We start from the raw sequence: 15,520 nt of genomic DNA, 5'->3' as shown, positions 1-15,520 counted from the left end.
GGCCTGAGATGGAGTTGGCCAGGCAAGTCCAGCTCCATCAGGACTAAGCCTGAAGGAAGGAGACTCCGCCCTCCACAACCGCCATCTGCCGGCCTGAGAGGGAGTTCGCCAGGCAAGTCCAGTTCCATCAGGGCTAGCCTGGAAGAAGGAAGAGCCCTCCCTCCAATCCATCTGCCTTGGTCCAGGCCTCAGAGGGAGAGAAGAACCACTGGACCTCATCCCCTTTCCCTCCATCATTCCCTTCTCCTTTTGTTTCGTGTCTTTTAGATTGTAAGTCTGAGGGCAGGGAACTGTCTGATTAAAAATAATATTGTAAGCCGCCCTGAGAGCCATTAGGGCTGTTGGGCGGGATATAAATACCTAAATAAATAAATAGATCATAGCTTTGGTTCCAACTTAACCTCCTATCTAGTCACTCTCCAACATCACTCATAGTCCAATTTCTCAAAGGAGAGTGGAATTGGTGTGCACCATGTTTTCAGAATTGATGCTAGTTATTTATTTTATTGTTCTAAATCTCACTGTATACTTTTAAGCCAGAAATGGGTATTATGAGGCCCAACATCCATGTGTGACCCCTTACCTACTGTATTCCTCTTTTCTCAGCACAGAGCTTCACCTTTCTTAAACCCACTAGGATCCACCATTCTGAGCAAGCTCTACTCCCACCTTTATTTGTCCCAATCCTCCACTTCAGATTCCACCAATAGGGGCAGGTATAATCCTGGATTATTCCAGGGTTGGTGGGGAAATGCCCAAGAGCATCCTCTTGGATTCTCTACAAACTAGTAGGGAAAGCTTAAAGAATACAGTGGTCCCTCCACATTTGCTGGGGTTAGGGGCATAGGATCCCAGTAAAAGTTGAAAAAATGCAACTAAAAAGACACATTAGTTGTTTTTTTCCTGAGCGAACACCTCTCTAAGAATCGCTAGGTCCTCTAGCTTTATGATTAACATCAGCAAGAGGATGACTACAGAATCTTGCTGGAAGTCCTACAAATGCCTAGACAAGTGAGAAGTCAAAGGCTTTCATGGCCGACGCCCATAGTTTTTTGGGTTTTTTTAGGGCTATATGGCCATGTTATAGAAGAGTTTATTCCTGATGTTTCACCAGCCACAGATGCTGGCAAAATGTCAGGAATAAACTCTTCTAAAACATAGCCACATAGCCTGAAAAACCCGCAAAAAACTAAGCTTAGACAAGTGTTTTCTCTAGGAATCTCTAGGTCGTCCCGAGTAACTTCATGCTCAGCTTCCAGCTAAGTCACACTGGAGAACCTAGAGAATATATCAATCAAATATCTGTGAATAATCAAATCCACAACAGTCAAAGCTGCAAATGCAGAGTGCCGACAGTATTTACAGCAAAAAAGCTGTACAGTATTTATTGATTTAATTCTGCTATTCTATTGGACAAACTAGGATTAGAGGAGGCTTTTTTCAATTTTTGGCCCTTCTTCCACCAATACTCCATAAACATTCATTTCATGAGACCTCTAAAGCTCCAAAAAGAACCTTCCAGCATGTGGACTTGCTAAGTGAATTTCAAAAGGAGAGTCCCCCCTCCCATGTATTACATCTGTCACTTAAAAAGCCAGGCTATGTCAGATGAGGTCAAAGTTTTAGCCTAGTCCAGTCTGTTTTGGCAGTCCCCCCCCCCAAAAAAAAATCCCATCTGGCCAGTGGGAAAGAATTCTCTAAAACCACCCTTTTATGTTTCTAGAAGGTTCCATAGACAGCAGTTCTACATGGAAATAGACTACATGGATCCCCCTGCTTCAGCTCCCACCCCCAAATGAAAGTGAATCCCCAATCACATTGGCTTATCTTTTTAAATTATCTGCTTATTTTACAGTTTACTGTGGGCTATGGTGGGTCCTAAAGGCTGAACAGTGAACACCCTGAAGTTGGCCACTCCTAAGGCCCTTTCACACTATACAACTATAATGAGTCAATTCCACTTTTATGTGGTGCCTCTGACCAAACTACCAACTCCAGAATTCCACAGGATGCAGCCACAGCCATGAAAGTGGCATCATAGCAATGCTGCAGTTGTTTAGTGTGGAAGGGCTCCAGAGGTCTACATACTTGTAAGCCTGAGCTGGTCAGTCATTACCAGTTTTATAGAATCAGATTTGTCTGAATAGGGGGAAACACTTTTAGTTTATCTAATCATTTACCAGAACACCTCAAATGCATGGTTTTCCACTCCTGCCTGCTGACCCACCTCAATGGACAATTGATTTTAGTCAGATTGCTTGTCTTGTTAAAAGACAATTCCTTGACATTAAACTTGAGATCTACCCCACTGGTTCTAGTCCTGCACTCCAAGAAAAGCAAAGAATGGGTATTTGCCTTCTAAGTGATTCCTCCCTGCCAAAGGAAGGGTGGGCAGAGTGCAGCCCACAGGTTACATGCAGACTTTGGGACCCTGAGGTGCAGCTATTGAAACCACACCACAATTTTTTTTGTAAATTTTTTTTTCCATATTGATTTTTAGGTGATTTTTTTCACACTCAAATGGACAAAAACCAACCCCAAACCAGCTGCAAATGCAGTTTACTTGCCAGCCAAAATGCTGTCACTTACAGCATGCTAAAAGGCAATAGTGCAGCTCTCTAGAGAAGAATAGCCCCCACTCTGTATGCAGTTTCCCACCCATGACCTAAAGTCAAACTAGAAGATGAAATCATCTTCCAAGGCTTCCTGTACTTGTGCCTGCACACTTTTGTGCACTCTGCTGCTTAACCTGCCTAAAACCGTCCTGTGCTTTGGAAAGCCTTTCTATGACCTGCCAGTTTAGGGACAGAGATGCAGAAGTTCTGGACTGGCAGCAAGAGATGTCAGTCACTAGGTAACTTTGCCATTGCATGATGAGGAAAAATAATCTTCAAGGGAGAGGGAGTCTCTAAGTAAAGGGATGGGGCAATGAATGAGCCTCTAGATGTTGCAGGACTACAACTATGGGCCTCAAGTCTGGACTCGAGAAACAAGCATATGGACACATCTAACATATTAAAATCATCTGTGAGGTTGGGCAACTTGAGAGCCCTCCAGGAAGTCACATCACCCTTTACTAGTGGCTATGCTGGCTAGGACTGATGCAGTCAAGGAGCAAATATCTGGAGGGCACCACCTCTGTTGCCTGACTATCTTTTACATGCAATACAAGTCTGCAAACATTCCCATATGTTTTACTTCTGCCAAAATATCAGTCATGCTGGTCCAGTTCAGATAATCATCCATATCCCCCCCTCCATCCTCCAAGCCTGGTCCATGTTTTCTTGTTACATCTGATCTAAGCCACTGAGCAACAACAGACAGAGGCAGTGCTTCCCCCCTTACAGGAAACTGTTCCACCCCTACTGCCTGAACACTTGAAAAGTATGTTGGTAGTCCCTGTTGAGCCATACTCAATTAGACCCCTCCCCCTCTGGCACCCTTTTTGAAGCTCAAACCAAAAGCAGCAGGGGACGGGTCTCCTGGAAAAACAAGACAGGCAAGATCAGATAGACAAAGTGATGCTTTATTTAACATGTCAAAAGGCTAAGAAGTTTTCCTTTCTTCAGAAACACACTAAAATACACACAGCTTCCCCTGAGGAAGTCTGTAAGAGGGTGGTAGAGGGGAAAAGATCACACGCACACACACGCACACACAGACAAAAAAAAAAGAGTATGCCTGCTTGTCTAGAAACACAGATGGAACAGATACACATGGAGAAGGAAGCTCCCAACCCCTTGCATCTCCCTTCCCTACAGGGTACTATTGCACACTGACCGAGAAAAATAGGAAGAGAGAAAGAGACAGCACAGGTTGGCACTTTCAACACAGACAAGGCAGGTTTCTCTATACATTACCTGCAGCAGCCAGGCTTTGACTGACAGTATAAGGCTCCACCTCCTCCTCCTGCTGCTGCCCTCCCATCTTTTGGGGAGCAGCTGGGGGGACTTGTGGGGAGGGATGCTCCCAACCCACAGAAGTCTGGCCGTTGGTCTCTTTGGGGAGCTGGTCCTTCAAGCCCTCGGTGGAATGCTCCTCGCTTTCAAGGGAGGAGAGGCCAGGGCTCTTCCCGCAGCTGTCAGTGGATTGGAGGTGGAAGGCACCAAAGACATCACAAGAGGCTGCTGAGTTGGTGGAAGCTGGGGTTTCTGTGCCGGCATCACCCGAACCAGGCTCATCTGACTCCTCCACTGAATGAGGCAAGGGGGGCTGCTTGCCTGGGGGAAGGGAGGCCGACAGGCACACCGTTTTGGTAAAGCCTACCTCCTTCAGCAGGTCCACATCCAGCTCCCCTTCCTCCACCCCTTCCTCTTCTCCTGAGGATACCGTGGGCTCTGTTGGTGGGTCACCAAGGACTTCATCTGCTGGCAGGGTCTCTGCCTCATCATCCCCCTTTTCCATATGGATGCCCAGGTCCAGCTCACCAGGAAGGTCCTCCAGGGGGCTCAAGAGCTGGTGGCAGGTCTGCTCCAGTCTTTCATCTGACTTGGACTCCACTCCTGAGCTGCTATCGTACTCCCGCAGCTCCTCCGGTGTGCTCGTCTCACTGCTGCTCTTTCCTGCCAGATCAGGGCCACTCAGAGTACTGGATTTGGAAGATGAGCCTCCTCGCTCTGGGGAATGGCCCTTTATACCTGTCCTGCTTAGTGGCAGCTCTGGACCACCAGGCAACTGAGTTGGAGGCTCTTGCAGTAACTCCAGGCTCTTCACGGGCAGGCTCTGGGGTTTATGCATTGATCCTGGAGCAGCAGTGGTGACACCATCAGCATCACCGTCGCTGTGACCTCCACCACTTGGCAATGTCTCATCTAACAGTGGGAGCATAATGTCCAGAGGATCCTCCTCTTGCTGCACACATACTTCTGGAGCTATTGTGTCATCATTGTCATCATCATTCCTGAGGTCTTCAACGCCAGGATGTTCAGCCAACCCACTAGACTGGTCACCAAAGATTTCATCCGCTGGCAGATTACACACTGGCAGATCATCTGCTGGCAGATCTCCTGGCAGTTCAGTATGGAGTGGAGCTGCTGCTGCCGGGGAAAAAAGAAGAGGCTGGTCCCAAACAGCTTCACAGACAGCCAAGCATTCTGCCACATGCAGCCCCTCTGCTGGAGCTCCGTCTGTACCACTGTTGGTAGATGCAGACAGCCCTTCCATTCTCAGAGGAAAGTCATCCTCCTCAGCCACCTCACCATCTTCAGCTGCAGGTTCCAGGGAGTTCCTCCATCTGGCACTCTCTGTCTCTAGAGGGGCAATGTGCTGCTGCTGCTGCTGCTGCTGCTGCTGCAACTCTTCTTCAAGGCTTTGAGAGAGCCTTGGGACTTGGTCTTCCTCCTCAGTGCCAGGCTCACTATCATACTTTGTTGCCACAAGCCCTGCAAGGGTTGCCAAAGCAGGAGGATCTGCCTCCCTGGCAGAGGCAGCATCCACGTCAAGGGCAGGTGACTCCCACTCTGCTGCTATTGGTACCAAGTGCATAACTGCATGGGGCTCTTCAAGTGGCTTGACCTCAAAATCCAAGGATCCAGGAGAAGGAAGTCCCTCTTTGTGACTTTGGCCTTCAGCCAAAACTGGGGACCCCTGGGAGGAAGTCAAGAGAGGATTCAAGTCTTCATGGGTATTTTCAACATCAGGCAATGAGTGCAGCTGCCCAAGGGCCCCTGCAACTTCAAGGTGTGGAGATGCTTGCTCTTCCAAGTCCTCAGAAGATGTGGCTTCTTCAGCAGGCTGTAAGGACTGTGTTGGAGGAAGAGGAAGGGGGTTCCAGGCAGACTCCAAATGGACGGGAGTAGATGTTTCGCAAGGAAGAGCTGTCTTGCAGAGCAGCAGTTCATTGTAACCACCGGGGAGTGACAGGGCCTCAGGAGCGGCCAAATGAGGCATCTCGCTGGGAGAGAAAACCTGCACAATTTGTGGACCAAGAGGGGCCAGAGAGGCTTCCAGCACTGCTGGAGGCAGCCCCTCTGCAATTAACACGTTGGCCCCATCATCCTCTTCCAAGCCCTGTAGCTCCAACTGCTCAGTCCCTGAGACTCCTACACTGCAGCTTGCAGACATTCCTTCTTGAGAGATGGGTTGGCCAGCCGTCTCCATCACCATCACAGGGTCCAATTTTTGCAGAGCCCCCATATCTGCCATGGTAACACTTTCTGTGTCTCCAGTGGTTATCATGGCCTCCTTTTCCTTGGCAGTTGCTTTCTGAATCTTGCTTTCCATAGAAGCCTGCTCTTGTCTAGGAGGAACTTCCTTCTTCAGAGGCTTCTTGCCTGGGCTGCCTCCTGGAGGTGGGACCTTAGTGGTTTTTTGTGGTTTGGCTGGGCGGGCACTTGCAAACGCTGCACTGGCAGGAGTTCTGGTCTTAGCAGGCTCTGGAAACTTCTTTGTGGTGAGCTTGGTATTCACAGTGGCATTCCTCTGTCCAAGGTTTTGCTCAGACTGTGATTTGGCATTTAGGACTTTGGGGTTCTTTGGGGCAGAAGACACCTTTGCGGTGGGGTTGGAAGCTGATGGTCTGGCATTCAGAGGGGTGGCAGTTCTGGAGGCATCTAGAACAATAAATAACACTTTAAGTCCCTTTGTGGAGACTGGAGAAGTTGGACTTCATGCAGCATCTACCCAAAGAATACTGAAATCATCAGCTAGTTGGCAGTCTTCTTCCTAAAATGGGAGAATTTAAATTTTATTGAACTACATCCTTCAGACTCCCCAAGCCAGTATGGCCATACTAGCTAGAGAATTCTTTGGATTGTAGTCCAAAAATCTTTCCCCCCAGGACGCTGCCATTTTTTTACTTGCCATGATTTTTCTGAGTCTTTGGTATTGTTCATATTCCTTAGCACTCCCAAAATGATTTTTTAAAAAAACATCTGCCACTTGGGATGTTATCAAGCAAGAGAGAAACCAAGGTGTAATGGCTGTCAGTATAATGTTACTACTACAATCCTTTACATCTTACGTTAGAATTCAGCTGGCCCAAACTCCTTCTTGAAATACCAGCTACAAGACTAAAACTCTTAATGTATCAAGAAAAATGGCACCTTCAACTCAATGGTAACACTTGACACAGCACAGCAGCCAAGAGACTAAGCTATGAATCAGAAGATCTGGTGTTTTCGCCTGTCATTAGCCCATTAGGTGTGATTAGGCAAGCTACTTTCTCTACCTCCAATCTTCCATTTGCAAGGTAGGAGTTAACACCAATCTAGTTTACCGGGTTGTGATCCTTGGATTACAACAAGAAATTAAGTGCTTTTAAAATTCAAAAGCACTATATAAAAGCCATGGATTATTCTTTGAATACTCATCTATATGCAGATCTGCTAGTATAGCAGCTGTGTATGCATGTGTGCATGCACACATACATATGCTTGTCTCCAAAATTCCTTGGAATGTTCAACATTCCCATTTATTCAGAGACATAGCCATGTTAGAACATAGCCAGTAGGATATATATTGTTATATTGACCTTTCTATAATGGTTATCATCACATTTTTATTTATTCAATTCTTGGAAGAACTTATGAGTTTTATGTATCTTATTTGCTGACAGACCAATATTGATTGGTAACAATTAAAGTGGCTGGCTTTTGAACAGCAGCAATGATCTGTCGGAGTAAAATGGTATTTTAAAATTTTATAATGATTAATTTTAAATTTAAATTTTAAATTTTTGAAGAGCAAACTTTGTATTTTGATTCTCAATTACTATTATTCCCCTTTTTGGTCTGATGTTGATTTTGTTTGATATATTTTATCTGTATGTCTGATCTGTTGATCGTTAATAAATAATGAAATATCCTGTCATGTTAGTCTGGAATATTAGTATGCAAACAGACCTTTTGGACTGTGCCAAAGAAGATTAAGCACACGCTTTCATAGACTTGTTGTATTTCCCCAGATGCAGCATTTATGGACTGCAAAGTCCAGCATTTTCATAATGTGCAACAGGGAATGCTTCATTTCCGCAATTATGCTATATACGCTGCTTACCTCTTTGTGTGGACAGAGTACTTTGCTGCTGCTGACCAGCAGGTGGTGCTGTCTGCTTAGGTCTGCCCACACTTTTGTCATTGGCTGGTGGCCTGTTTAAGGATGCTGAAGTTGTGTTCTTAGCCCCTGGCAACCAAGTCCTGAGAACAGAGAACAAACAATTAGGTGATGGGGAGAAAATTCTGCTCAAGCCTTTGGAACACACAAGGACTATTTCTTGCCAGCATCCTGATGTACATCAACACATAAAGCATTTCAAGCCTTTGGCAATTAACTGAGACCAGGCTAGCCTAACAATGCCAGAGTTTGATGAGAGAAAAGGCTACATGTGAAGACAGCTACATGCATTTCAGCCAGTGGATCGAAAATAAGATCACTTTTTTGGATAAACCTTGCAGTTCACTCCTTCTGTACACTCCTTCTCCTGGTGCCAAAGATCTGCTGGTATACCAGCTGTGTTATGTGCGTGTGAATGTGCCAAATGTGTTGGTGCCTGTATATGTGTGTGTGTTAGTTGAGCTCCCCTCCTTTTGCTTGTTTTTACAATATAGAATCATAGAATGAATCAGCTCAGGCAAATTCCCACACAGAGATGCATTTACTTCATTTCACTTCTATCCCACCTTTCTTCCAAGGCAGCTTTGCAATATAAATAAATACCAAAACAACATTAAAGAGCAACTGAAAGATCATTAAATAAGATATGATGTTTAAAAGCAAGCACTGCATTAAAAGAATTAGAAAACTTAAAAACATAACAACAAAAGGGACAGAAATACAATGTTCCACATTGCAAGAGCTTTCAGCAGCAGCCAAGGTACAGTATCTGCCTGCTGGCAAAAAGAGAAGGGGATACTCTACCCTCCTGTAGGAGATAGTCCCACAGACTCAGAGCAGCCACTGAGAAGAAGGCTGTCTCTCATGTCCTTACCAAGCATGCCTGTGAGTGTGGTGGGACTGAGAGAAAGTCTCCCTGTAGCCAGTATTTGGAGACTGTCTAACTGCTTCCCTGCTCTAACTGTTCATTTATTTCCCACTCATATACACAAAAATATCCCATCCTAAGATTGGGACCAAAATGACTTTGCCTACCTCTCCAATTTCTGCATGGTTTTCCATCTTACCTAGTGAAAAGTTCTGGAGAATTCAAAAGTCTGGATACATTTTGTCATCTCAGAATTTGGTATTAATTTACTGCATGGATTAAAACTAATTCCTATTACGTATACTAAAACGGATTTTGAAGATTGACAGTAGGCATATCCCAAAGCCGGGGGGGGGGGGCAGTCACCACCATGTCTAACTCTCCTGAGATACAATTCATTGTTGCAATACCATTTGGACAGGCCAAAAATAATGTTTTGGCACTTTTCGCTACTGATGAAATTAAGACACTTTCTCTGCAGGGGTGCCATGAAATAGTTTGGGATAATCCAATCTGGCCCCAGCAAGTGTCTTTTCAGACAGAAAAGGTTTTTGAAGATCCTAAGGGTTACATGGGACTGCAAGTGGTCCACAGACCACATGATTTTCACCCTGGTGTAGAATATTTCAAGCAAGATAAACATAGTAGCTATCTCTATTTTGCATAATTCAGACTTCAGCCTTAATTCTTTTCCCCATGTGTAAAACTCTCAAATATAGATTTCACACTCAAGTAGGCAGTAGAGTGCTTTAACACCAGGGTGCTGGTACCTTCTCAAAAACACTACTTATGCCTAGATAGATGCAGTCAAATTTGCATTTTCAATAGACATAGCAGTTTCTCTTTTACTGGAATCTCCAGACCCAGCTCAAGGTATGATCTGACCAAGTCCCACATGCTCCACTTTGCTGTTTGAATGTGGAAGAGTCTGAAAAGGCTGCAAATGCAAATGAATGCTAAAATCCAGTCACTAAATGGTCAAGGATTGGTATCACAAACCCTGGTAAATTGTTTTTTTTATGCAACTTGTTATTGTAGGCTAGTTTCTTGTGCAATTAGAGGGTCTTGATGTTGTATTTAGCCACTGCTCAGACAGGATCCTCATTAGATGCACAAGAAACTACACCATGAACTACTAAGTTAGAAGTATCAGGAAAGTTATGACTTCTGTCCTGAAAAAGGTGTGTTTGGCTTCAGCTATAACTGGAAGCACTTCATCCCACCATTCATACAATTCACTTTCATTACATTACTGACATTCACCAAACTATCCTCCATATGTGGGCACACCCTTTTATGCTCTCTCCTAACTCAAGCAGGGTATCATCTAATTCCTAGAAGAACTAGCTCTGAGTCCCTGTGATGTACTGGACAGTGCTAGACTGGGACTGTGGAGACACATGTTCAAATCCCCATTGAGCCTTGAAAGTCACTTGGGGCTGTTGCACTCTCTTGGGGTCTGAACATAGCAGGGAAGTGGCTTATTCGGAGGAAAGATAAGCTGGAAATACCATCAAACACAACATGCACCACCCTTTACCACCTCACTCGGCTATGCCTCAAGGCCTGGCAATTATTAACACTTTAGGATTTACCAAGAACATTAAGATACTGGCTCCTCGGCTGGTGCCAAGTGTGCAGCACGTAGCAAGAGCAGTGCCCAACATCATACCTGGAGGGCTTAGTCTGTTCAGATCTCTTGGGCTTTGTGGAAGTGGTCTTTGGGGCTAGGGAAAGAACAAAAAAGATATATGTCTCAGTCAACAGCACAGCAAGGCATGGGGAAAAAAAAAGAAAACTTTCACTGCCTAAGGCTGAACGAAAGAGCTACCTAGAGGCCACCAGGGAGCATGGCATGGCTGCATATTCTGCATCTTCACAGTGGAATGCAAACACAGAGGTTATTACGGTACTCAAGAAACCTCAGGTTTTCAGGTGATATCAGTAAGCATCATGACTTTATGTTGTTCCTAGATGCAAGCCCCTGACAAAATTTCAGAAGCTTAGGAAGGGGCCCAAAGAGATTGACCAATTGCAGAAAGAGAACTTTTCCTTTATTTTCACAGCTTTGCCCTTCTCAATCAATAGTAATAGGAATTTTGGCCCACGGTAAAACAATTTAGATTTTTAGTACAGCATACAGGACATGAATGGTAATATTACATTTGAAGGTACTCTTTGGAAATATTTGCCTTGACCCCAGGTGTACATTAACAGGTATGACTAGGAACTAAGGGAAAGTCCCCTGAGAATGCCCACAAAACATTCAATAGATCAGGATGATACTATTAACCCAATGTAGAAGAGATTAGGCTGGCAAGGGATACCTGAAGCTGCTGCCACTGTTGCTGCCTTTGTGGGTTTTTGCTGTGCCTCTTTGTCTGGACCCATTTTTTCCAGAGGCTTCACCCCACCAGGTTTGTCTCCTGCCATTTTTTTTGCTGTTGTTCTAGTGGATGAGTTGGTAGCAGCATTGTTCTTAAGTAACGGCTGCTTGGCATGCAATACACCAGCCTTCTTCACTGTCCCATTGTTGAGAGTTTTGGGAGCACCAGAAGGAACCGTAGGAGAGCGAGAGGCAGGAGGGACTGGCTGTTTCCTGCTAGGAAGCTGGGCTGCTTGATGTGAGTTCTTGCTCAGTTTCTGTTTTGCTGCAGGCGGGCGGGCAACTGGTGCCCCTTCTTTGGTAGTGGTTATACCATTTGACTGAGGAGCTGAGTCTCCGCCAGCAGCTGATCTATCATCCATCTTCACACCCACAGATCCTGGGCAAGCTGTCTGAAGCCCTTTGAACTACCAGGCAAGGGACAGGATTCTGTTTTTCACTTTCAGTCTGTAGGGAAAATAAAGAGGAACCTTGACATTATACAACTGTTACCATATAGGAAATTCTCAGTAAGGCACTGCAGAGGTTATGACAACACATGAAAACAATGCTACAGATGCGCTATTACAGAGCTGAGAAATGTTACTTTTTGGACTACAACTCCTACACCTTCCACCAAGTCTGCATATATGCGTTGGCCATGTTGGCTGGGGAATATGGGGAAGTTGTAGTCCAGAAAGTAACTCTTCCAGATTCTGACCTATTTATAAATGGAGTTCAACCTAATAAAGATTAATAAAGATTGCAACCACTGCTCACAATAGATACACAACAAAATGAGGATATGCATCCATTGATTCACAATAAACTGTCCTCAGTTTATTGTCACATAGCTCTGATGAGGTAGATCTACACATTGTACACATTCAGAATGCAAAAACAAAGCTGCAGGACCATCAACTGCATCAGAAAATTAGCCTTCTAAGCTTAAATCTTACTCATTTTGCATCATGCTAGTCAGTGGACCACTAAACAGCAACACAGTTAGGAGCTACTTGAGACGAAAGACCAACAAGGTCAACAGAATACTGGATAGGGGCAGACCCTGTCATTGCCACTCTGCAATCCCACTGGTTGATCTTGTAGCAATAAGCTCACGAACACTGTTGTACAGTCATAGGCATGGCTGGTAGCTATTTTAGCATGGTGCTTACAATGAAACAAGATACCCAGCCTTCCAAGCATTCAAAACAACATATTAAGACCAAATGCAAAGCAGCATACCACTGCTCCCCTCCCCCAACACAACCTTGTAACCTAAAGCTACTTTATTGACAAGATTTACATGGGATCTTCCCACTTAACACAAAGCAACATGGAGGATGCAGTTAGGGAAGAGACGTGATGTAACGAGCCCTAGTGGTGCAGTGGTTAAATGCCTGTACTGCAGCCACTCACTCAAAACCACAAGGTTGCGAGTTCAAGACCAACAAAAGGGCTTAAGCTCGACTCAGGCTTGCATCCTTCCGAGGTCGCTAAAATGAGTACCCAGATTGTTGGGGGCAAATTAGCTTACAGTTGTAAACCACTTAGACACTGCTTAGGCAGTATGAAGTGGTATATAAATGAAGCTTGTTAATGAGCAGGAACCCTGTGGATTCCTTCCCTTTCCCACATTAGAATGTGAGGATTCCTGCAATAGTGTGCACACAGAAAGTTTGAGATCACATTCTCTCAAAGCATTACTACCAACAGCATTTTAACACTAAAGTGTAAGTGTGGATAGTTGTTGCTGCAGTTAAAGTAATACTCCTCTCCAGGGAGGGAAGAGCATGAGCATTGCTAAGCCCACATGCCCAACACATAAAACGTATATTATCTAGATCTCTATGGTAGCCCAGAAGGATGTTAAATGACTAACAAACCCTTAGAAGCTTCCCAGCACTCTGCTTCAGCTACTGTTAAGTTAGTCTGTTATTGTGTATGTCCGAGGTGAACAGCTCCAGATGCTTTTGACCTACAATGCCTGCCAGTCCTTGTAGTCCAAAACATTTCACTGTAGAATTTTTAAGATCTGTTGGGGTCAGATCTAAAGCAGGTCTGCCTGAAGAAGTCATCCGCTAATCTCTAAACTTTCCATTTAATTCCAGCTATTGCGAAGCTAACTTCCATATCAGTAGAAAGGCACTTATACACACTGAGAAACAGAAGGGAGGTGTCCTGTTGGCCATTTACTTTTTATTATTTCAGAGTATTTACACCCAAGGTTTCAGCCAAAAGGCTTACAATCTAGTCCAGCCTCCTATGCAATGTCAGAACCCCTAAGCCAGTGGTTCCCAACCTGTGGGTTGGGACCCCTTTGGGGGTGGAATGACCCTTTCATGGGGGTCGCCTAAGACCATTGGAAAACACCTATTTAATTATAGTTATGAAGTAGCAACAAAAATAATTTCATGGGTTTGGGTCACCACAACATGAGGAACTGTATTAAAGGGTCGCCGCCTTAGAAAGGTTGGGAACCACTGCCCTAAGCTAAAGCATCCCCAAGAAATTGATGCCCAGTGACTTCTAGCAATGAAGATGCCCCTCCAGGAAAAACTGCATCTATTGGGCTCAGAAGTTAAAGAACCATTAAATAAACTATACTGTTAAAAAACTTCACCCCCATCTATCTTTATCTTTCTTAAAAGCACTGCTAAGAGAACTGCAGTGGAGGGCACTACATAAATAAAAGATGATGATAACAACAACAACAGTAGTCTTGTGCCTAACTTCGGGTAACACACGTAAAGAAGTATACACTGACAAAACGGACTGGGACAGAAGAGTGTTTCCACATCTAGGACTTAGCTCTTATGAGCCCCATTCCAGATGTAAGCCCTAACCCTGTGCATGCTAGTATTCTTTCTAAATTAAAAAAATTTCATGCAAGGGGAGATGCGTGATCTTTGTTGCACCTGTCAGTGACAGCACCATGTCTGAGATATTCCAGGGAAGGTATATTCCCTTTCACAAATCAGCTTGCCATCTCTGCAAACCACATACCGGTAAGCCAAAACTCCAGAAGCAGCATGACCTACCAAACTTAGTCCGCTATTTGGTGTGGCAGACGCAGAAACAGAAGCTGAATTTGTAAATTAAGGGAGTTGCTCAGTGTAATCAGGGATTTTATGGGTCCTCCTTGCAACAGTGCAATTGCCTAGACTTAAGCCACATTTGACACAAGGACCACTGTTTGTTAGCTCAACTCCCAGCTGATAGGTTGCATTGTGTTCCCAGTCAATTTTGGTTAAAGCCAAATAGTTCAGGTTGTGAGGTATTTCATTCTCTCTGGTGTTATCTTAAAACCTTGCAATTCTGTTTGCACGCTTTGTTTCTAGACATTTTCTCATCTGTTTTACAGGCCAACCTTAGGCATCTGAGAATTGCTAACCAGTTTCAGTTTTGCTTTCCTCCTTCTGAAACACACATCCACCTTCAAACCCCTTTGTGTGTTTTGAAGTGTTCATTTCTTTTCCAAATCCTACTATTATATATATGTGTGTGTGTGTGTGTGTGTGTGTGTGTGTGTAATTCCATAATTTATCACAAGAACTAGGCATGCTATCTGAAGTCTTAAGCAGTATGTGTGTGGGCAATACATTTTTTCCACAGAAATATGTATATTAACACCCAGCCTGGTATTATCAATAAAAAATTCAACAGGATTTCCAAGTCTTGTTTATGCTGAAGTTGAACCATCCATCTTACATGTCTCCCACCACAAATAGTTTATTTGCCAGAGATATCTTTTTCTATTTGCTTATCATCAAGCACAATGGTTTTGGCATGTTTACAATTCTGCATCATCTCAAGTTGCAAGGCCCAGTCTGGCCACATCTGAGCCCAGAACAGGACCATGGGAAAACCTGTTGCTTTTCTCATTCATACTCAGCATATATACTCAACCTCATGTATATCTCAAGGGTTTTGAGGTCAAAATTATGGATTTTCATATGACCTATGGATAAGCCGAGTGTAAAATTTTGGGGCATCTAACAAAAGATTTAAAGCAGTCTCTTCCCCAAACTGTGCTCGTTAAGGAATTTTGGACTTCAGCTCTCAGAATCTCACACTATTGGCCAACATGGCTGAGGCTTCTGGGAGCTGAAGTCCAAAATCTTTTAAAGGGCAGTTTGGGGACCACTGATAAATGATCTAAAAGATGAAGCAAAGGAAAACAGTGACAAAGAACTTACAAAATTCCAGCAGGCATAATAATAATAATAATAATA

The 15,520-nt window shown here is 44.3% G+C and overlaps 1 protein-coding gene across 2 annotated transcripts in view; it reads right to left on the bottom strand.

Annotated features, from left to right (window-relative positions):
• Positions 1-2,968: 2,968 nt before the first annotated feature.
• PRR36 (proline rich 36) overlaps positions 2,969-15,520 on the bottom strand; it is a 19,904-nt gene continuing 7,352 nt past the window's right edge. For both annotated transcript variants that reach the window (XM_042449047.1, XM_042449048.1), the window contains exons 2-5: positions 11,248-11,753; positions 10,593-10,647; positions 7,996-8,135; positions 2,969-6,551 (exon numbers count right to left, since the gene is read on the bottom strand). In XM_042449047.1, the coding sequence (XP_042304981.1) occupies positions 3,850-6,551; positions 7,996-8,135; positions 10,593-10,647; positions 11,248-11,668 (3,318 nt within the window). In that variant the 5' untranslated portion in view covers positions 11,669-11,753 and the 3' untranslated portion in view covers positions 2,969-3,849. The remainder of the gene's footprint in view (positions 6,552-7,995; positions 8,136-10,592; positions 10,648-11,247; positions 11,754-15,520) is intronic.

Source organism: Sceloporus undulatus, chromosome 2 (assembly GCF_019175285.1).
Source record: "Sceloporus undulatus isolate JIND9_A2432 ecotype Alabama chromosome 2, SceUnd_v1.1, whole genome shotgun sequence".
Classification (NCBI taxonomy): Eukaryota; Metazoa; Chordata; class Lepidosauria; order Squamata; family Phrynosomatidae; genus Sceloporus; species Sceloporus undulatus.
Note: the sequence above shows the minus strand (reverse complement) of the source record. Positions and strands in the feature narration are given on the sequence as shown.